General features: G+C 44.5%; 3 protein-coding genes across 4 annotated transcripts; all 3 read left to right on the forward strand.

Annotated features, from left to right (window-relative positions):
- Positions 1-1,001: 1,001 nt before the first annotated feature.
- On the forward strand, positions 1,002-3,499 carry pex11g (peroxisomal biogenesis factor 11 gamma). 2 transcript variants are annotated; one of them, XM_048976682.1, is made up of 6 exons: positions 1,011-1,132; positions 1,232-1,491; positions 1,652-1,840; positions 1,984-2,162; positions 2,252-2,323; positions 2,830-3,499. In XM_048976682.1, the coding sequence occupies exons 2-6, from the start codon at positions 1,429-1,431 to the stop codon at positions 3,050-3,052; spliced, it is 726 nt and encodes a 241-aa protein (XP_048832639.1). In that variant the 5' UTR covers positions 1,011-1,132; positions 1,232-1,428; the 3' UTR covers positions 3,053-3,499. The 2 variants fall into 2 exon arrangements, with proteins under 2 accessions (XP_048832640.1, XP_048832639.1); XM_048976683.1 differs by lacking the exon at positions 2,830-3,499 and adding an exon at positions 2,463-2,818 and having other exon boundaries at positions 1,002-1,491.
- On the forward strand, positions 3,490-11,944 carry si:ch73-40i7.5 (amyloid-beta A4 precursor protein-binding family A member 3). Its single transcript, XM_048976681.1, has 11 exons — positions 3,490-3,633; positions 5,574-6,714; positions 6,846-6,876; positions 7,340-7,485; positions 7,574-7,660; positions 8,083-8,265; positions 8,922-9,101; positions 9,605-9,817; positions 10,868-10,987; positions 11,122-11,262; positions 11,518-11,944. The coding sequence occupies exons 2-11, from the start codon at positions 5,674-5,676 to the stop codon at positions 11,587-11,589; spliced, it is 2,214 nt and encodes a 737-aa protein (XP_048832638.1). The 5' UTR covers positions 3,490-3,633; positions 5,574-5,673; the 3' UTR covers positions 11,590-11,944.
- A 2,711-nt stretch (positions 11,945-14,655) lies between these two features.
- cnn2 (calponin 2) lies at positions 14,656-21,984 on the forward strand. The gene is made up of 7 exons (XM_048975876.1): positions 14,656-14,861; positions 18,330-18,451; positions 18,571-18,637; positions 19,871-20,008; positions 20,367-20,483; positions 20,607-20,753; positions 20,902-21,984. The coding sequence occupies exons 1-7, from the start codon at positions 14,799-14,801 to the stop codon at positions 21,169-21,171; spliced, it is 924 nt and encodes a 307-aa protein (XP_048831833.1). The 5' UTR covers positions 14,656-14,798; the 3' UTR covers positions 21,172-21,984.
- The last annotated feature ends 96 nt before the right edge of the window (positions 21,985-22,080 follow it).

Here is a 22,080-nt window from a genome sequence, read left to right on the forward strand (position 1 = left end):
CTTCCATTGTCTTCTAAACAATTCTCCTGAACAGGGTGGCAAGAGGGCACAGGGCAGAGGTGTAATGTCAGTTTATCCCAAGACAGACACATTGTCACACACGAATCACACACTAAAGAAACCAGTTAGGTTACAACCCACAAACTTCTATTTTCTTAGAATTTATTTGGATATACTGATCAACACGGTGGAAGTGGCATTTTAACTTCTTAATTTATAGAATCCTTCCATGGAAAAAGTGCAATACACCCCAAGCGACTGGTTCCATTTGGGGGCTTACTCACTTAACACAGGGAATTCTACTTCACTTCCGGTTAAAACAGCTACTTTTATTTTGCAAACCTTTCGCAGGAAACGTTTCACACGGAAGCACAAGTTTAGTGAACGTAGGTCAACAGTACCATGTTTTCTTCCTGTTGGTTAGTTATGAATTGCATTGCAACGCCTTATTAGCTGGATGTTGAATCTGGTGCGTGTCAAGTTTAAATCACACACTGTATCGACAAATTCCTCGCGCAGAGGGGGGACGCATTATCGACAGTGAAAGAAAAATTAAACTGTACTGTTTGTTAACATACGGACATGCGTACGGATTATGTTTAGTCTTATTCTCCATACTCAACTTTTAAAGAATAAAGTGAGACTGTTTTGAAACTGTACAACCTGAATCGAACTGATACTGTGGCATTTTGCAATGAACCACAATTTAAGTGGAATGCAAATTCCGTTTATTTTGGTACTCCACATGCAGTAACGCTTTCAGGACCCACATAACGTCTGCCATCCAGCAAACAGCTTGACGTACGTGTGCAAAACTAGCGCAGACTGACTTCATCCAGGCCCAGCAGCGTACTCCTCATTCTCCGTACATGCAGGAAAAATACCTACGATTTACAGGGAAGGGAGGCCCCGCCCCCGGCACGCCCCGCCCTCGATGACGAATACTTACGTAATAAAACCCACTTTTTGCGATCCTCGCGTGCTACGCATGACCTTCCCTTAAAGCGACAGTAAAATAGAACTAGTGGTACATAGAGTTACGAGGGCTCTGATCCTGCTTTAAGAACGACTTGGCTATTTCCCGAACTTCACATACACATATAATGTGCATGTTCTAGATTTTCAATACTAGGTGTTTTCTCATTAAACTTTTAAAATTAATTATGTACGTTAAAGGGATATGGTTAAACTTCGTAGGAATTATAACCAACGTGATTAATTTGACTTTTAGTTTGAAGATGCCGCCACCACTGACCGGGAAGTGGAACTGACTCCGGTTTCTGCAGGTTTCAGCTTTTCAGTCATGGGTCTCGTTTCAAAGTTCAGTGGCCGTAGAGAAGCGTGGCCTTACACCTGATAATATTAAGTCAGTAGATGTTGTGCAAATACGAGGTGACGTAAATAAATACGTAACGAAACAAGGTGAAAATGGCAAATTCATTGGAATCGCTAGTAAATTTGCTGGAGTCTTATAGGGGAAGAGACAAAGTGGTAAGAGACTTCTTTTATAATTTCATCTGGCGAAAGCAATGTAAGATGGCAGGGGTTGCAATTATTATAATAATTTAGAATATGCAAAAAAATTACTACGTGGACAAGAAACTTCCCAAAGGCTGCATATATTGACGCATTATTTCTGTTTCATTCTTAGATTAGAACTCTGTGCTACGGGTCCCTGTTAGCTGGTGGGATCGTTTCCCAGAGAGGACCAGGATCGTCACAGCTGGGAAACAGACTGCTGCTGTTTTCATCTCAGCTCAGCGACTGTCGCACCGTCCTGCGTCTCTTCGATGACCTTTCCATGTTCGCTTACACTTGGAGTTACGGCTTAGGCGTCTCTGTAAGGAAAAATCAGTGCCATGTTGACATTCTTTATATTTGAAAAACTAAACTGACCTTTGAAATGTTAATATAACAGCGACATGTGATATAACTTATTGTTTTTGGTTTTTGCTGTTAATGATCCTTGGCGTACCTACTTAGGAGGAAGATGCGGGAGTGCGCTGGATATGCGTGATTAATAATCTGGCCGATCAGTTGTACTACCCATTGGAGCACATTGCATGGGCTGCTGATGCTCGGCTCATCGGCGTTAAGTCCGCGAGGTGGTGGACGCTGAGCACGTTGATGTGGGCCGTATCGCTGCTGATGAACATTCTCAGGTGACGAGCTGCCATCTGGCAGAACGCCCGAAAACAGGATTTCTGCCCATGTGTGCAGCTACCTTCACACAAGATCCTGCTCACTTTAGGTCAGTCAGAGTCATTCTGCTGCTGAGGAAGAAGATGAGGAAAAATAGGAGAACCAATCAGAGAGAGGGGAGGTGAGGCTTAATCTTTGAGAGATTTACTTATCTAAAAACAGAAAATTAAACATAAAAAATAGTCAGGCTTGAACATAATCTGACAGGACCATCTTAATTAAACTTTATATGTTTTTCACCCTGATATGCTTTTCTGTAGCCATACACTATTACCAACTATTACCAACACTTTTATAAACTCAGCAGTTGGCACCTGCAGCACAGGTGGGATACCAGCCTGGATGGGATACCAACCTGTCTACATTTATCTTTTATTTAATATATTTTTATTGTTTTTATTGTTTAAAAAAATATGGTGTGAGAACAATTTTTAGTTTAATCCTATTTGTAACAGATAATTCCTTCAATCATCAGAGCAATTCTATGCTACTGCTATATGATTCATCCTATGATTTATATGAATTTAAAAAGTCTGATATTTAGCCGGCAAAATTGGCCTGTGGTAAAACTGATTTGAAATGTGGACCTTTTGGACATTTAAACCCTTAATGGACTCTGTGTTTCAGTGAGGCCGCGGTGAGTAGGAGCACTGAGGTCCAGCAGCAGGTGCACAGCGAAGTTCTCTCTATCTTCTCCAGTATGGCCGACCTGAGCAACGCGATCCATTGGCTGCCTCCGGGTTTTCTCTGGTCCAGCCGATTCCCTCATTGGCTAGTGGGACTTATGGGCACAGTGTCGTCTCTGATTGGCTTATACCAGACATATTCTGGTAGAAGGGCTAATGACTAGTGTATTCACATTTTATGAAGAATAATTGCCTAGCCTCTAATGGAGTGTTTTAGAGTTCTCTTGGATTCTTGGATTCCAGCCTTTCATCGTAAACTTTGTAAAACACTATAAACAGTGTAAATATGTTGTTTTTCAAGTTACTGTTCTTTTGTCTCTTTTTTGAGATTGCAGTCTTTATGACACAAATTGTTAACGTTACCTAAATGATTTCTTTTGACTGTTTAAATGATTATGTCTCGATGTTTAATCGTATTTTATGACGCATTGTGTTTAGCAGGATTTATTCAGATTTGTCTGACAACAGAAACTTTTTTTTCACTAGTTTTTATTTGTGTAGTTGCCGTATAGCTGTTAATAATCTGACAGTTTTCCCTGCTGTTTCTGTAAATATGTTCAACTATCCTTGTTCATTATTGACTTGAAAACTGAATAAATTTCTATACAGTGGGTAGTAATCCTTGTGTTTGATGATTTGGCAATGGATTGGGCAGGACTGGATGTCGTGGCGCGCATGCGCACACCGTCCGTGAAACCAGGTGATCGCATAATGGAGCGAGCAGTCGGGAGTTATGTTTTGACCGGTAAGTGTACATGATAAAATGTCTGTTCGTATCATGGGGAAACTTTTTTTTTTTCCTCCATAGAAGCATGGTGGATGTTTTCAGACTGTATTGCAAACAGTCCAGTAACTGGTGTGCTGTTTATGTGACTAACGAGCTAGTTCGCTGGATCATTCCCAAGTACGCCAACTTTTATTAGTGGAGTTTAAAGTTCAGAGACGTCCGCTTTGCAAATTTCAATTTGTCACTAGTTAGTCCTATAGGAAATACATGCGGATTATTTGCTTTATCGTTATTGATCATTGTTGGTTACTTTGCGGCTTTGTATTTATCGTTGAATTAGTACTTGTTTTTGTATTATTTCTAAAGATTTTCTTCTAAACTTTATGCAACGCTTCCATATTTCATGCAGTGGAATAGCCATGCCAACACATTTCGACAATGTTTTTTATGGTTTTGCTGAACTGATGCTTTTAAGTGACGCTGCGCACCGTGCCTCGTATTCTGTATAAATATTTTGAAACGCACCACGTTTAAAATTGTGTAGCTATATCGATTTATTGACCATCGGGGAAATTCTTTTTGTCGTTGTATCTTTATAATGAGAATTAATTCTTTTTACACTTGTGGCTCACACGACTGTCATTAGCCTTCAGATGAGGCAAAGTACTAAACAGTATTTTAAGCTGTACAGTAACATTTCATATAGCCTATGCTAGGGTCATTTATATCCTTGTCAAGAAAAAAAATTGCTGGGGAAAGCCTGCATTCTATATCCATCTATCTGTCCATCCATCCATCTGTACATCCATCCATCCATCCATCCATCCATCCATCATCTTCCGCTTAATCCGAGGTTGGGTTGCGGGGGCAGCAGTCTCAGCAGGGAGGCCCAGACTTCTCCCCGGCCATTTCATCCAGCTCCTCTGTGTGGATCCCGAGGCGTTCCCAGGCCAGCTGAGAGACATAGTCTCTCCAGCGTGTCCTGGATCTTCCCCGGGGCCTCCTCCCAGTGGGACATGCCCAGAACACCTCACCAGGGAGGCGTCCAGGAGGCATCCTAATCAGATGCCCGAGCCACCTCATCTGGCTCCTCTCGATGCGGAGGAGCAGCGGCTCTACTCTGAGTCCCTCCCGAATGACTGAGCTCCTCACCCTATCTCTAAAGGAGAGCCCAGTCACCCTGTGGAGGAAACTCAATTCGGCCCCTTGCACCCGCAATCTCGTTCTTTCGGTCACTACCCATAGCTCATGACCATAGGTGAGGGTAGGAACGTAGATCGATTGGTAAATCGAGAGCTTCGCCTTTTGGCTCAGCTCTCTCTTCACCATGACAGACCGATGCAGCGCCCGCATGACTGCTGACGCCGCACCGATCCGCCTGTCGATCTCCCGCTCCATCGTTCCCCCACTCGTGAACAAGACCCCGAGATACTTAAACTCCTCCACTTGGGGGAGGACCCCATCCCCAACCCGGAGAGAGCATTCTACCTTTTTCCGGCTGAGAACCATGGTCTCAGATTTGGAGGTGCTGATAATGCATTCTATATATTTAATTATATTTTTATCTTCTTGTTTTTTGGAAAAAAGTGACCATTGAGTTCTATAATAATCACAGGTCAACTAGCAAGCCATAGTTAAAATGGAAGAATTTATCATCACCTGTATTTGTTTACTAAGCGTTGATTGTAAGGGCGTGATAGAGAAGAACACACGTCAGTTAAAGTGTCTGCATGTAATATTCCTGGATTATTACCTTGTTCTTTGGAATCCACAGAATCAGGATGTTGTTTTGACATTCAGCATTTACATTGTGTGTTTTTTCGGAATATCCCTTAGATGTGGAGTCACATTAATATATTTGTGTTTGTGTAAATGCAGTCGGTTAAGATGATTAATGATGATCTGTACAGTAAATCCTATTCTGACGTTAGGAAACCTGACAAAATGGGTTTCTTCAGGTCACATACAGGTGGAGTTTCACTGCTGTGGATGGCTTGATGCTCTCTACTGACGGGGGAGGACTTCCACTCAGAGCGTTTTCTCTGTCTCTGAAGTTGGATGGATAGACAGGAAGATGCCACCTTGGAGGGTGATGTACAGTCACGGCTGCTGGTGGGGTTGAGAAGTAGGCCTCAGTCTCAGACAGGATCCACCACCGTGCCTCCGGGGAACCGTCCCGCTTCACCTGGAACCGATGAACCTGAACACCTAGCTTTAGCTGAAGCAGTGCAGCAGGATAAGGCTGTGCCTGAGGCTGCCATGGCTGAGGAAGAGTGTGACCAGACCATCAAGGGTGCTGGTAAGGAAGACTCCAGAAACCCAGATGTGGAGGATCTGGACTCCTTTAACCTGATAGAGCCCCCACCCCTGGACTGGAGGTCGGATACATCCAGTGAAGATGCTTCGGTAGCTGGCATGGATGACAGCAGGTTCCTGCCGTCAGACACCATACTTGACGTTCCTGAGAACAGTATACAAGACTCATGGCTTTTCTCTGAGACCAAAGCCTGTGTACAGGAGCCAGGGCTTGAGCAAGATGGTCACCAAGATAGTACAGCAGGGAGAAATGCTGAGAAGATGGAGGATGAAAAGGAGCAGAACGTGGGATACAAACCAGGTGGTGGCAGTAATCACTTTCAGATTGATGAACAGCTGGACCAGCTGCAGGTCGTCATGCCGACGCCACATTACAGCAAGTGCATCAGTGACATTTCATGTTCTGCTTCTCTCAATCCTGAAGAGCGAACTCTTGCCCATTCAGAAGTTAACACGCTTCCTGAAAATGAGGAGCACCAATGTTCTGGACTACTTTTCTCTGAAAGCCATCAAAAAGATCTTTTGGGACTCCTGGACTTTGAGGAGAAGGGCTCGCCATCGCAAAGGACGGCCGGTGTAGAGTTCTTATCACACAGGAACGAGATTGATGCAGTGCTGTCAGTGTCCTACAGCGAGGAGGAAGGACAGAGGTTTTGGGATTGTTTTGCAGATGCCCGAGACATGGGCAATAGTGGACATACTGTCCCAGGGCGTCCGGACCCCCTGACAGGAGAGAGCACCTCTTTAGAAGACGACGAAGCTGCCGCCCCTGTCAGCAGTGGGGTTCGTTTCTCACGACGGCCAAAATGATGAAAGATCGATGCTTAATTTGTCGAATTTTGAATCTGCATGAAATGTCTGCTGTATTACGCCAGTTTCTTAAATTGATTTTCTGGTATTTTATTTGATTTCAGAATTCAGAGTGTCACCCAGCCTATAAAGATGGTAAGGGAGTCGGCGAAAGGGTATCGTCCTCACGTACATCCTCTGGGTCATGATGTTTTACTGGCCGGACTATCTGGAAAGGCATTTAATGGAAGTTTTACCGCAATATTAAGATAATCCAATAAAAGATTAACATTAGAAAAAAAATAGTGTATGTCCCATCCATCACCTTTATTCATGGTGGGGGTGCATGTACTGTCATAGTACAGAGCCTTAAAAGAAACTGAGGTTTAATGTTAAAATCACTTGCCGCCCCATTTTGAAATTCTTTTTAACGTCCTGGTGATCAACAGTATAGCATATTGCATAACCTTGTGTAAGCAGCAGTTATTTTCATTACAGCAATCTATTTACTTGTTATATGTAGCATAATAAATAGACATTTCTTTCAGTCGATATGTACTGATTTTAGTCACCAGAAAGACGCTTATGTTTCGTTCCCTGTCTGGTACTGGTGACCCAGTTCCTGGTCCCTGTGACCCAGAGGACCTTCTCGACGGAGTTATTTTTGGAGCCAAATACCTGGGCTCCACACAGCTCATGTCTGAGAAGAACCCTTCGACTAACGTCCGTATGGCCCAGGCGCAAGAGGCTGTGGACAGAATCAAGGTCATCCCTCCATCCTTAAATTAGCTCTGCTTGTTGTTTTTCTCCTGCTCCAGAGTTGATCGTATTTCTCTGCTTGTCTCCTTTTTAGGCTCCAGAAGGAGAGTCTCAGCCTATGACAGAAGTGGACCTCTTCGTTTCCACCCAGCGCATTAAAGTGCTAAGTACAGACACACAGGTGCAGAGAAGTTATCCGCCGATTTGGGGTGGGGTTCGAATCCTGCCTCTCTTATGTGTGTGTGGAGTTTGCATGAACATGAACCACAGTCCATGGTTTCCTGCCACGGTCTGAAGGCAGGCGGCTAGATGATTTGGTGACTCTGACTTGCTGACAGGGTGTGACTGTGTTTGTGTGACTGTGTGTTTGTGGATAGGCTCCATTCTGCCAGTGACCCTGACCAGGAGAGTTAGACGTATCGTATTTCAGTAATGTCTGGCTAGAGATGCCGCAGTACGGCCACAATAGGCCAGCACTTAATGTCTAAGAAGCCTTGATAAAGACCTTATTTTAGCAAATGAAGGATATGCATGAGCAAAGGCAGTGTTTAGTTTTTCTTATCAGTCTCGTAGCTAAATTGAGCTTCCTCTGTTGCTCCCCAGGAAGCCATGATGGACCATTCGCTCCAGATGATCTCATACATCGCGGACATCGGTCCCATCTTGGTTCTGATGGCACGTAGGAAGCCACCAGGCAGGAAGGGGGCCGCCGATGGGCCAGAATCAAACTCCCAAGGCCCTCGCAAGAATTGCTGCATGATTTGTCATGTGTTCTCCTCTGATGACGTGAGTCATTTTCATCAGCCCCTGTCAGTATTTATATTTAAAAACGAATACATGAACAGCGCTTACCATTTGAGAGAGAGCAGTAAGCCTGCTTTAACAGTCTGCCACTAGCGCCTGCAGTAGCGCTGTTTTTACCCACTTCTGCTGCTCCACGCCTTTACGTTCCTTTTGAAAAACATCCACTGGTCTGTCTTTCGAAAAGGAGTGTTTCAGGGTGAGATGCCGCCTCGTGCAGGTCTCATGCACTCACTGATAATCTGACAGCACACGACTCATTGGGTCTTTCCCCTGTTCCAGTGTAAGTAAATCCCGCACTTGGTCAATAGGGATCATACCGCCGTTTTGCAACATTTGCTGACTCCAGCCATCCTGTCTGTAAGAGTTTCAGTGTCGGTGCTGCTGCAGGTGACCAGTCAACCTCCACCGAACAGACAGGTGGCTCTGCTTGGTCACAGCAGAGAGAACATTTGCTGCTGCGCTTGTTGGTTAAATCAAAGCCGTCAGACATTAAAGAACAAGCCTGTTCTTTAATGGTTAACCAGTGATTTGGACCTTTTAGCTTATTTTGGAAGAAAGAAAAGCCTGACAGCCCGGTGGCCGGTAGAGATTCCTTCCTCATGTGACCCCTTGGCTTGGTGTCCCTGATCGCTCCATAGGCGCAGGTCATTGCCCAAGCCATGGGCCAGGCTTTTGGAGTGGCCTATCAGCAGTTTCTGCAGGCCAACGGCATCAAAGCCAGCGACCTGCGGCCTGGCGAGTACAGCGACTACCTGGGTACTCATGAGCTGTACAACGGCGACCTGGTGCACTTCTCCCGCTCTGAGAACATGAGAGAGGTGAGTTCGTAAAAAGCTCATACTTTCCCAAGCCCAGCAGCTCTGGGTCTAAGTGGTCCCTATGGGTTCCCTTCCAATGGAAAAAGGTGCCTTTATGAAGTGCCCTTCTAGTGGAGAGACATTGACACAGTGCCCTACAAGGTGCCCTTACAAGGGTATAACTCAGGGGTGTCAAAATCGAGGCCCGCAGGCCACATCCGGCTTGTGGTACAGTTGTATCCGGCCCATGTGATAAAACTAACGTCTATCAGAACTGACCTGCAGTCATATAGCACACAACACTGGCACTGCAAATTGCACAGTGTGCCCTTTTGCTGTTCAAATGTGTAAGAAAATGTGATAACTAGCTTGACAAAGCACTGGTTAAATAATCGGTGGCCTTCGTAATTTTTGATCCCTACCCTTCCAGCAGGTTCTGCCCACCTCTGCCCAGTGGCCATACCATATGGCATGATGTCACAGAAGCTTACGTACAGACTGCTTCTCTGTGTCCTCCTGGGCAGGTGTGCATTAGCAAGGCCCCCGGCGAGATCCTGGGGCTGGCAGTCGTGGAGTCGGGCTGGGGATCCATCCTGCCCACGGTGGTGGTGGCCAACCTACTGCATGGGGGCCCTGCAGAGCGCAGCGGCGAGCTGAACATCGGGGACCGCATCATGTCTGTCAACGGCACCAGCCTGGTGGGACTGCCCATCAGCACATGCCACAGCATCATCAGGGTGAGCTGGCAAGGAGGGGGCGGGGCCAGCATGGAGGGGAGGGGCCCCACTCAAACCTAGCTTTTCATTAAATCCCCTGCCCCCTCTGAGACCTCTTATATTTTATGGTAGAGATGGACTCTTAAGGTGGCTGCACACTTCAAAAGCCGTCCAGACAAATCAAAATCAAACCCATCGACAGGAACAATCTCCGACATGCTTAAAATGCCGCCCCCCCCCCCCTCCTGGTACTGTGTCACGCCACCCCTCCTCGGGGGCAAACGGTGTTTTTAATGCTGCAGACCCGCGTACAGAGCGCAACTCATGTCAAGTGTGAGTCCTTTTAATGAAAGAGATGAGAGCTTCTTCAAAGTGGAAGCTGCTCTCTTTGCACCTTTTACACAACACTGTTACATGCTAACAAAACACATGTATTCCACAGCGAACATTACACGGCTGTGACATGTACTGCTTACAATATGAATTCACAAATGCATGTAGTGTGTGGCTCAGTGGGCTAGGCCTCTGTGATCAGAAGGTTGCTGGTTCGAGCCCCGCCGTAGCATGGGCCTTTAACCCCCAGCTCCCTGGGGGCTGCTGTGGGTGGCAGCCCTTCGCAGACAACTTACTCTGACCTATAGAGAACAAGTTGAGGGAGGTGTGAAGAGAACTTCAATTAAGTATCTATTATTATTATTATTAATAATTTACACTTTACAGATAGGTGTGGTGCGAAGCATACCGGTGACTGCATAGTTAGTCCTGCTGACCAACCCTTCAGCGTCGTCATTTGTCAGCCGCTTGAGGACGGGGGGGTGGGATGATAACAGATGAAGATGTTCCTCTTGCGGACTCTGGAGAGGCAGTGCGCTGCAGTGATCGCCGCTCAAACGAGCCCGCATTGCTGAAGCGACGTCGACTCCCGTCAGTTTTGTTTGAATTACCTTTAGGATGGATGGATTCACTGTAATCTACACAGCACTCTTCCATGAACACCTAGTCATTTATGTCGTCCACATTTTGATGTAATTAACATTCCAGATTCATTCCAGGTCTTGTTTTTTTCCCCAGGATCTTAAAAACACATCAGATGTAAACCTCAGCATTGTGCGCTGTCCCCCTGTCACCATGGCAATAATCCGACGGCCCGATCCCAAATACCAGCTGGGTTTCAGTGTGGAAGATGGCATTGTGAGTGACTTGCGCTGTCCCTGTAAATGTGCAGTTTTGTTTCCCCATAACATTTATGCAGCATGTTAAAATACTTTCATTTAAAACAATATTAATGATTCTGTTGATCGGTCCACAACTTTGTTTTGGAGCAGATATGCAGTTTAATGAGGGGGGGCATCGCAGAGAGGGGGGGCATCCGTGTTGGACACCGAATCATCGAGATCAATGGGCAGAGTGTGGTGGCCACCGCCCATGAGAAAATCATTCACCTTCTCTCACATGCTGTCGGGGAGGTATGTGATGTTTCTGCAATACACCTTCAGTCGAGGCTTTGATATTGCAGCCGTGTGTGTGTGTGTGTGTGTCTGTGTTTACCTATAAGGAAAAAACGTAACAAATGTTGCATATATCAATATAAAGTAAAAAAATGTTTTGCCCCTCTCCACATGTGTGCACACAACCGAGTGATTTTGAACACAGTAATCTTACGGATGGTGGTGTCGTTGTTTTGGCCGCCTGTACCTGTTAACTCCTCACGTTTTTTGCAGATCCATTTGAAGACTATGCCTGCTTCTACATATCGACTGTTGACTGGTCAGGAGCACCCTCTTTATCTCTGAGAACAGAGGCTGACTGTTGTGTCAGCAGAATACTAGTCAATCGTTTATGCTCTAACTCAAAATCACAACTGCAGCTAGTTGTAAAGGTTATTTTAAAATTAGTTTAAAATGATAGATTGGGTCTTATTTTTGTCATCTGAGCTGAAAGTTCTACGATAAGCCTGAGTGTCGGCAATATGTGGCTTTATTTCTATTCATTGCCAGTGTGCCTCAGTTAGCAGTGGTTGAAAAACACCTGTACTTTCAGTTCCTTCTGCTGTGCTCAGAGAGTTTCTAATACCTTAAGGGAGACGTGACGTCATGCATGAGCATCACTTATGTTTTATGCAATAAACAAAGTTTTCTTTCCTGTCAAGTCTTCTGTGATCTGAAAATCCTCAAATCCTGTAAAAATATGGAGGCCAACTGCGATGGGCTGGCCCCCCATCCTGGGTTGTTCCCTGCCTCGTGCCCATTGCTTCTGAGATAGGCTCTGGACCCCCCGTGACCCAGTAGGATAAGTGGTTTGGAAAATGGATGGATGGATATGGAGGTCAATATAGTCTCTCAGCCACTACGAGCAATTTATACGCATTTTTTCCCATCCACTATGTTGAAGAGGATCAATGGTATCCACTCACCTTTTGCCCTTGGGTGAGCATGGGGAGGTCCCACCGAGCCATAAAACTGATTCCGTGTTGAAATAAGGTGTCTTGCACACTATGAGAGCATTAGGTGGAATGAATTGGGTAAGCACAAAAAGCTGCTCTGTCCCGTCATCGTTTCCTGGGGCCAAACGCCAAGCATGATGAGTCATTTTATTTGCACCCTGCATACTCCTTCATGCCATGTCTGTGCACCATTATTCTGCGTGCTGACACTAAATACAGGCTCAACACAGCCGTACAACATGAGCGTGCTTCTTAGGAGAAGTGAGACCTGCAAATTCCCTCGAGGCTCTTCGAAGCAAAAATGGCCACTCATGCAAAGTCATGCTACTGCCCCGAACTTCTGGAAATCGCCGCTGCGGGCCGGTGGAGGGCCAGAGGCCTATGAATGGCTTTGTAACTCCATACTGGGAGGTGTTCACTACAGCATTCCAGTGGTTTCAGGAATGTCATTTGATCATAGCACTAGGTGACCATACATGCTGGTAATATCATTTTAATGCCATGGCACCACATCAGTCACATCAAGCAGGGCTCAAAATGATTCTTCCACTGACCATAACTGCCCCGCTATTTTGGTTTAAGACTGCAAAGTATCCTTATCAAATTTCTGGCTCCGTTTATATACTACTGCAAAAAGACGCAAAAATTGAGAAATGCAATCAAATACAAATTAAATAAAACTATAACAACAAAACGGTTCCGATTACATATATTCAACATAAATGCAATTACAATGTGAAGTCAGCTCCAGTGGTTTGCGTTATTATAAGGCAAGAAGCAGAAAGATAAGAATGATAAGATTATTGGGCTATCTTTTTAGAAGCATTTGACGCGTGCGGCTTTATTTTGTAGTCTAAACAGCCATTTGAAATGCATAAGAAAGAGCAGGATTTCATCATCAGGGAATTTAAGGAAATGTTACTGCTGTAGCAGACACTGCTCTTCCAGGCAGATTACCATAAACTACGCAGCATTTTCAGTGTGCATAACTGCATGCTTCTGCACTCTGCCCAAGCGGTTTGTACGTCGCGTGTTTCAGTTTGATGAATTGCAACTTTCTTTGGTTTGTGCTATGGACGTCCTGCTCTTACCTAGTTTCCTTAAAACATGCATAGACCCTCTAACGAAAAAAAGACCACATTGTTCTTTATTGCTGGTTTGGTGCTGGTATAGCTGGTGGGTCAGCATAGCTGTGCTGCTCTACCTGCACATAAAACTGGTCCAATGTCACTAACGATACTGCTCTGCCAGCACCAAAACACAACATATGCTGTATAACCAGCATGCATTATACTGGTTGTGCTGGTAACCAGCTATGCTGCTCTATGCTGTTTTTTTTAGCAGGGTTTGCTTTGGTGTGCGTCCAAACAACTATTTTTAACAAGCGTGATTTTCGTACTTCTCTGCAAAGCAGATGTCTGTTTATCTAACAGCAATCAACTTATAGTACTAAGGGGCTTTTCCAGATTTGTACATGGCAACAGACGTCTGGCCTCCCAATAAAACTGCGTGGTGTGTGACTGTCTGTGACTGGCACCTTAGATAAGCACTTAGTTCGCTGTGATCCTGTACTGGACGCCGGGTGAATTCAAGGCCGGAGCCATGGAGTCAACACAGGCAGGGACCAAGGCCGTAATTATAATATATATTGCGGGGGGCATTGTTTTACTCTGAAAGAAAGTTTTGTGTTTAATACACACAGTTTTAAAGTATAATAATAAAAAAACTAACTGATGAGCTGCTTGTGCTTTACTGTATGTCACCCGTGATTTTTGGAGTTTCGAGGCTTACGGACGTCCTGCATTTAAAAACTCCTAAAGCCGATCTTTTTGGCTTTAGATTGGGTTTATTTACATATCAGATCTAAAATCGCCGTAAATTCCTTTTAGATAAGCCTCTATTCAGTAGGAATGTGCTGAACAACTAAAATATGTCTTCATACTTGGCACAAACTGGCTAAATGTTTTAATACAGATGATCTCCTGCCGTGTGCTAGAGCCACAATATAGTGGACCAGTTAGTGCAGTGTTAATGCAGAGCTCATTCGTATTATTAGAAAATGATCTTTCCACTTTCGTCACCTCCAGGGTTGCGGTTGCATAATGTGAGAACGAGGCGCCTGTGTTGCGCTGGGAGTTTTGGAATCTCACGTTTCCGGTTTTATTTGGACACCGAGGAATCTCATAATTCCAAATTACACATATTTGGCACCGAGAAAATGGCGTTTTGTCAACTGCATGAAAGGCTTCAGCTAAAGCTCCCAAATTCCTCAACTCAGCCTCGTAAGCCGCTGCGCATCCCGGGTCGCCGGTGACTCGACGGCGGAAACTCCCATCCTGGAGGAATTTGCCTCTTTCTATCCATATAAGGACTTTTTGATATCAATCACAACTTAAAACAGGGAGGAGGAGCCTACGCGTAACTAAGCGTCCGGCGCCCATTATGAAGGACGTCGGAGGAAGTCGCTCCCCAGGCTAGAAGTGCGGAGTGTCCCATCCTGCGGAAAGTGGTTCCAGCTTCACTCCTCACTTCTAAGGGAGAAACCGGAGAACAGACGCAATGTCCAGCTCGCAGTTTAACAAAGGACCCGCGTATGGATTTTCTGCGGAAGTCAAAAGCAAAGTAGGTTTGTTAAATGTATTTCAGTGCTTTCTGAATGCGCGTCCTCCATGTTGAGCTTGCGAATGGCGCAAATCTGTTAAACACGTGAAGGCAGTAAATGCTCCGCATTCTCTGCCTTTTCCTTTTCACTTTGTTGCTGGTCGTCTGGAAGCTTTAACCCAAAGCCGCGTTCACTATTTTGTACCTTTTTGGTGACTATTTTAAACCGATTCTAAAGTTTAACCCACTTTCAAAGATTTAATCACTTTGCCGTCTACGATATAAAGTGATTTGACTATATCCAAAATAAAGCGTAACTTCAAAGACGATTGACAATGGGCGTCATCCACAGAAGATATTTTTTTAAAATATTGATAAGTTTATCCTTTATGTTTTGTAGCCGTTCAGACGGGCTGTGTGCTAATGCAACAGGAGGAGATGCTTTCGCAAGTAAACTATGGTGTTTTTAAGGTAATGATTGCGCAGCTGGATGCGATCCTCGGCTGATCAAGCTGCGACGCGTGTTAAATACTGACACTGAAATAAGACGAGAGCAGTGTAACAATGCAGTTGTCAAACCCTAAAATATATTCAACGCCTTTTTAAATGCTGTTTCCCAAGAAGTGCAACTTGCTTCGGGTTTTTAAGCAACCCAGTCCCCCCGATCCCGTGGTTGGCACAAACAGACCCCTTTTTACCTTACGACGGGGGTTTTCTTAAAAAATAAAACAACTTGGTATATAGGACCAGAAGGTTACGCGTGATTTTCTGTCTTTCAGCGATGAAACTGATAAATTTGAACTTTTTATGCGCGATATCTCGGCTAGTTTTAGCTCTGTTATATCAGACGGTAAAGCTGATACAATTGCTAACAAGATTTTAAAATGGCAACTTGCGGTTCTGTTTCTTTTATAGTATTATAAAACGAAAGGATGTTTCTTTCCCTATTTGTACTGAATATTATAGGTCTGTTTCGTTGTCTAGGAAGGGAAGTTAGTTTCTGCGATACTGAATTTAAGAATGTGGGTTTTATGCAAGTTTATAGGCATATCTAGAGAACGATCAGTGTTTTCGCCCATATGCTTATTCATGCACCTCCCAAAAACAGATTTTTTACGTATCTTTATTAATTCTGAAGGATGTGGCTTTTCATGAATATGATCACGCTGAAAGTCGGTTTTGGTCATGCTCTGAACTGAGTCCACACCCTCTACGTCTTAAATAAACAGGAATTGTTTGTCACAACGTATTCATCTGTCCCTAGACTCTCTAAACACAATGTAGCCTCTTGGTCGAAGGTCTTCAATTCCTCATACTGGACAACTTGTAGAGAGAACTATTTTCCAGGTACCTTAAATCACTTGCTCTGATATGGTTGATAGCTATTCCACACATTTTTACAGCTAATTGGTTGCATTTCTGATGCCCCAGTATCGCAGTAAATGTTTGCTCTTAAGCTTCCCTGCTGGCCCTTAATCTGAGGGGGGGTGGTGGTGGTTTTAAAATAAGCAGAAGTCTTGAGTTTCTTGTGTTTAAAGTGAAACCAGCTTGTCCTTCCTGACTGGTGCTGTGGACCAAAATAAGATCTTCATTTTCTCTGTAGTTCATCTAATATGCAGATTTTTGGCTTAAGAACACCAGCCACTGAAGCTGTACATTTTAATATGTAATTTATACCATCAAGGCTGAATGGTGACATCATTAAGATGTTTACAGCGTTAACTGCTCACTATCACAGGTTGTATGCTGTCCAGGCAGAAATTTAGACCTTGTTCGCATGACTGCTAAAGCTGTCGTGTGACCGCAATCGAATTCTGTACTGAACCTCCACCTCCCTTCCCCTTTCTGTGGCTGGGGGGTGGGGGGATACCTCATGCACCTATTGCTGTGGCAGGATGTTTGTTCATCACTGACGGTGCACAAATCGCTGGCAGCGTGTTGAAGGATGTCGCAACATGGTCCTATTACCTTCTGATGGTGTGATGCTCAGCAGAGACTCTTCTACGATTTAATTTACTAGGAGAAAGAAACAACACACCAATGACATGTTTGCTATAAACAAATCTTCCTGTAACATTCTCATCCATCCATCTTCTAATTGGTTGTCATGGTTAGTCTTGGGGAGCCCAGGGCCCATCCCAGCCAGTATAGTCGGTTTACGCAAATCATAGACCATTCAAAAATACTGACAACAAAAAAAATCACTTGATCAGTTTAACTTCTTTTAGAATCATAACCAACACGCCTGTTCTGTAGAAGGAAGGTGGAAAGACTAAAGGCTAAGTGTGACTTTAGGGTTGAAGTTGTGTGACTGTTGTGGGATAGAGGATTGATAGTCTACAGGTCTTCAGATAACACTGTGTGTCCTGGTCTTTGTTCCATTGACTGAATTGTTTCTGGGTCACTACCTACATCAGGGAAGATGGGACTAGTGAGTAAGATGATTCGTGGATAAGAACACGTTTGAGCTGTTGATTTAATTGAATTGCACAGTTTGAATGGAAAGACAGAAGACCTGACTTCATTTTATGGTTGTGCTGAATTCATCATGTATAATGGTGAGGAATGTAAGCTGTCAATGGTTGTCTCCTTTAAAAGGAGTAATAGTGAGTTACTGTTTTGGCCCTTTTTGTAATTGATTGATCTTAAGTTAATCATTGGTCAGGTAGATTTAATCTGCCTCCCCTAAATGCATGCATTGCATTGGTTAAGATGAGTAAAATGGTGAGGCTGACCAATGCTGCTGTGTTAGGAATCGGTCTAAAGTTCTGTAGGAAGAAAAGGTTGCTGCTGTCCTAGGTCTCCCCTTCGGTGGTCATGCGACTTCCGCACACCTTCCGAAATCTCCTCCTCGTCTGGATGGAGCTTTTGGGAGAACGGCACACATTGCCGTGGACTGTAGAGATGACGGTGAGAGGAACTCGGTGTAAACCGCCCAACGGCATTACACAGTGGTTTATCTCGCAAGGTTCTCTGAAAGCTGAACCCCAGGGACCTAACCTGGCGATCGGCTTTAAAGTGCCGCTTTGATTTTGTTTGTAGACTGACTTGTCTATTGCTCTTTCCGCTGCTATCCATTTCAACGTAACACGATGTCAATTGTTTAATCCATCTCAAGCGGCCCTCATTAAGAGGATCTGAGAACTGAGTCGGGTCACTGGTTTGAATCCTTAGGCTAGCAGAGTGGTCACATAATTGTTGCTCCCTTGGGCCTTTAATGCCAAAGACTGCTCTGGGGGGGGGCAGAAAAATGACTGACCTTGTGCTCTGACCCTAAACTTTGCTCTCGTGTGGGTGGGTGTGTCATAGGCTAGAAAGATGGCATATGTGAAGATTGAATTTCATTGCACTTGCTACCTGTACAATGACAATAATTCTTCTTCCTCTTCTTGGGACAGAATGAATAGGTAAAATGTTTTAGGGCTGTGATGTGTAACTTGACTCCTAGCTCTCTCTCATTTACTTATTTACACCCATTGTCGCTCACAGATTGCCCAGAAGTATGATCCTCAGAAAGAGGAGGAATTGCGGATTTGGATCGAAGATGTGACCGGACGCGCCATTGGGGATGACTTTCAGAAAGGGCTGAAGAACGGGGTCATCCTGTGCGAGTGAGTCCCGCAGGCCTTTGGTCCTATGCCATTCTATATATAACACCAGACTCCGCATGGCTGCTATGTCACCTGTGTTTCATGACTGGAATATATAGACAAATTGATTTCCTTTGCAGGCTGATCAATAAGCTGCAGCCTGGTTCTGTGAAGAAGATAAACCCATCCTCTCAAAACTGGCACCAGGTGAGCCGCCCTGCCAGCTCTCCGGGTTAATGAAGCGTGTGTTTGCCGACATGAGCTGGCTTGCCACAGGATTTCAAACACCGGGGTGGGGCCAGGCCTGAAGAACAATGGCTCTGCTTCCTGAATTGCATAACTGGAATGCATGCCTAAGGACGGAACCCAGTAAAGCTTCCCCTTGGAATGTCTCTCTCGCCCAGCGCTGAGCCTCTCCAGCTGTGCCCTGAAATCAGAGTTGCTGCTGAATTGTGGAAAGTTTGTTTGGTTATATAGTGTGACCTTAATCTCTTCTCTCGTGGTAGATTTAGAACGGACTGTTCGCAGTGGAAACTTTTTATATGGTTTTAAGTTTCACCATCTCCAACTAAAGCTGGTGGAGCTGAAGAATCTGCCGCACGGTCCGTCGTTTATTGTAAGGGTTGCTTGTAATTTGAATGGGTGTGGCCACTTTGGTCGAGGAAAAGCACATGTGAGTTATTCTAGCTTTTACTGCCTCGTGTAATTAGAGGGGTGACATTCCAACTTGTGTTAGACTTTATAGATGGTGCAATATGGTCATTTTATGTCAAAGGGGGACAAAAATGGCCTTGAATGGGATGATTAATTTGGGATGATACAGCGGCCGGACAAAATAAACCGTGTGCGTTTCCACTCCATGTGGAAAACTTCAGTACTGTACACCAAAGTAATGAAGGTTAGCTGAAGGTCAGTCATATGTTTGAATGCCAATTAGAGTGTATGACACTTTTTTTGGGGTGTTTATAAAGCAACACAACACTGAATTACTGAGTGCCTGAATTGTAGGTGTATTGGTAAAATCTGTAAGCCTTTGTCAAGGGGTAAGAGTTTCAAGTCGTGGCAATTTATGCCAAACCTGGACAAACCGCCGCACACTTTTCTGAAGGGGGATAGTGAAGCTTGCAAGCTGAAGCCTGCAGACAGGAATAGATTAACAGGATCGGTTTTCTATACGCCACCAAAGCCAAAAAAAATAAGCTACCACAGAAGACTGCAACAAGGCTGAATTCGCACATCTGCTGTGAGCTTCAGAAAGCTTGTTTATTGCTGCGTCGCTTTTGGAAATGGTTGGTACTGAAGGCCAATGCCCAGACGCATGACCAAGCTTTATGGTCACTAAGGCTCAACACGTAATATTAATGAATTATTACCCCCCCCCCCAGTAATGAAACAGCTGCATCCCAATTTAATTTTGCATTTTTAAATGTTTCGTTGAAGCTGGAGAACCTGTCAAACTTCATCAAAGCCATCACGACGTATGGGCTGAAGCCACATGACATCTTTGAAGCCAATGACCTGTTTGAGAACGGCAACATGACTCAGGTGCAGACAACGCTTCTGGCCCTGGCCGGCATGGTAAGCCCTTGGTCTCCATGGTCCTATTGCCCCCCTCTTTCGTTCTCGCATACTCCTTCCTTAGTGTAATGCCCCTGCTCATTATTAACCCATTTTCCGTAATTGCGTGGCCTGGCAGGCCACGACGAACCACAACCTTTCTTGAAAGCATATTGCACAAGTCAAGGCTGATCCTTGACAGGATGCCAGCTCATTACAGGGCGCTTCTACATACCAAGCACAGTTTCATCAGCAATTGATTTAAACCACATAGGAACGTCAAAGCTGTACAAACTGCATGATAGATAATGAAGAACAAACCTCAACCACTGGCCCTATCCAGTGATTTCCATTGCCTACTTGTTGGTGTTTCTTGCAGGCTAAGACTAAAGGCCTTCAGACCTCTGTGGACATCGGGGTCAAGTACGCAGATAAGCAGGAGAGGGCCTTTGGTGAGGAGAAGATGAAAGCTGGACATTGTGTGATTGGGCTTCAGGTACGAGAGGAGCATGAAGAATGATCACACTTTGGTTATGAAAGGTGTTATGAGAAGTGGTTGTTCATTGGTCAGCGGTGACTTTTTTTCTGACTTCAAAATTCCTGTTCTGTCTTGCAAAAGATGGGCACTAACAAGTGTGCCAGTCAGGCAGGCATGAACGCCTATGGCACAAGGCGGCACCTGTATGACCCCAAGGCACACATCCGAGCCCCCATGGACAACTCCACCATCGGTCTGCAGATGGGCACCAACAAAGGAGCCAGCCAGGTAAGTGTTCTCCATCTGCTTCTTTCTCATCTGACATTTACTGAGCAGAATGTTGCTCTGTAAAGAACATTTAAAAAATGTCAAGCAGTAATGCATGCTTTATGAAGATGATGGATACACAATGGTATTAACTAATTGTTTCCTACAGGCTGGCATGACTGCTCCTGGAACCAGACGTGCCATTTATGACCAAAAGCTGGGCACTGACAAATGCGACAACAGCACCATGTCACTGCAGATGGGGTACACTCAGGGCGCCAACCAGAGTGGGCTGAACTTTGGTCTGGGCCGCCAAATCTACGATGCCAAGTACTGCCCCAAGGGTGAAATGGAGGATGATCAGAATGGGGTGATGGCGGGGGGCTATGCCCAGGAGTACCAGGATGAGAGGTACCAAGAGGAAGGGCAGGACTACTAGAGCGATCGTCAGGGTGAAGGAAGAAGCTGCTTAGATTTAGGGTGACTGTGTACTTGTTTCTTTTAAAAAAAACCTGCTCCTTATTTTGGACCAATTTTTAATGTGAACATCTCTCGAAATGCGTTATATTGTCACCTGGATTTCTGGACACATCATGCAAAGGATTGAATATATTGGTTTTAGACTCTGAGCTAAAAACATTGTCTTTTTTTTTTTTTTTTAAGTTTTCTTTGGCGTATCATATGTTTTACTGCTAACAGTGTGTCTCCCCTTTTTATCCGGTCGCACCAAATACAGAAAGGCTTTGAGAATCCAAACCATTATACAACCAAGTGCTGTTGATGGTGCTCTGCCTTTGTGCCCATTCTGCTGAACTGTGCTGTGACTCTGCCCGTGAGATGGCAGGGTTACTGTAGCGAATGACGAGTATTCAGAGGCTTGGGAAGCTATTTTAGACGTCTATGTAAGGATTATTGGTGTAGTGTTGCGTCTTGTCGGAAGGTTTTTATTTTATATGCTTCCTCTATTAAAATTTGAGTTGTTTTTGATTGTATGATTGCAGACTTTAATATAAAGGGACCAATTTGCCATCTCAATTCTGGACCAATTTCTCCCTGAAATGAATAATGACATAATGTCCATTTTTAAATATTAGCTGTCAGACTCTAGGAAATATGAAGCTGTATTATCTAATATTTCAGTATTTGTTTCATGCCATTATTCTTTCTATGAATTGTGTACAATTTCATGTACAAAGCTTTCAACTTATCATTTGCTGATATAGCAGAACTGCAATAAATTAAGTTTATACGATGTCTGTGGTTCATCTGAATTTTTGAATGAGATTGTCTGGCAAGATGTGAGGTTTTGAACAAGTGGCTATACTTTGGAAACGTATTTGGAGAACCT

Source organism: Brienomyrus brachyistius, chromosome 15, assembly GCF_023856365.1.
Source record: "Brienomyrus brachyistius isolate T26 chromosome 15, BBRACH_0.4, whole genome shotgun sequence".
NCBI classification, from domain to species: Eukaryota; Metazoa; Chordata; class Actinopteri; order Osteoglossiformes; family Mormyridae; genus Brienomyrus; species Brienomyrus brachyistius.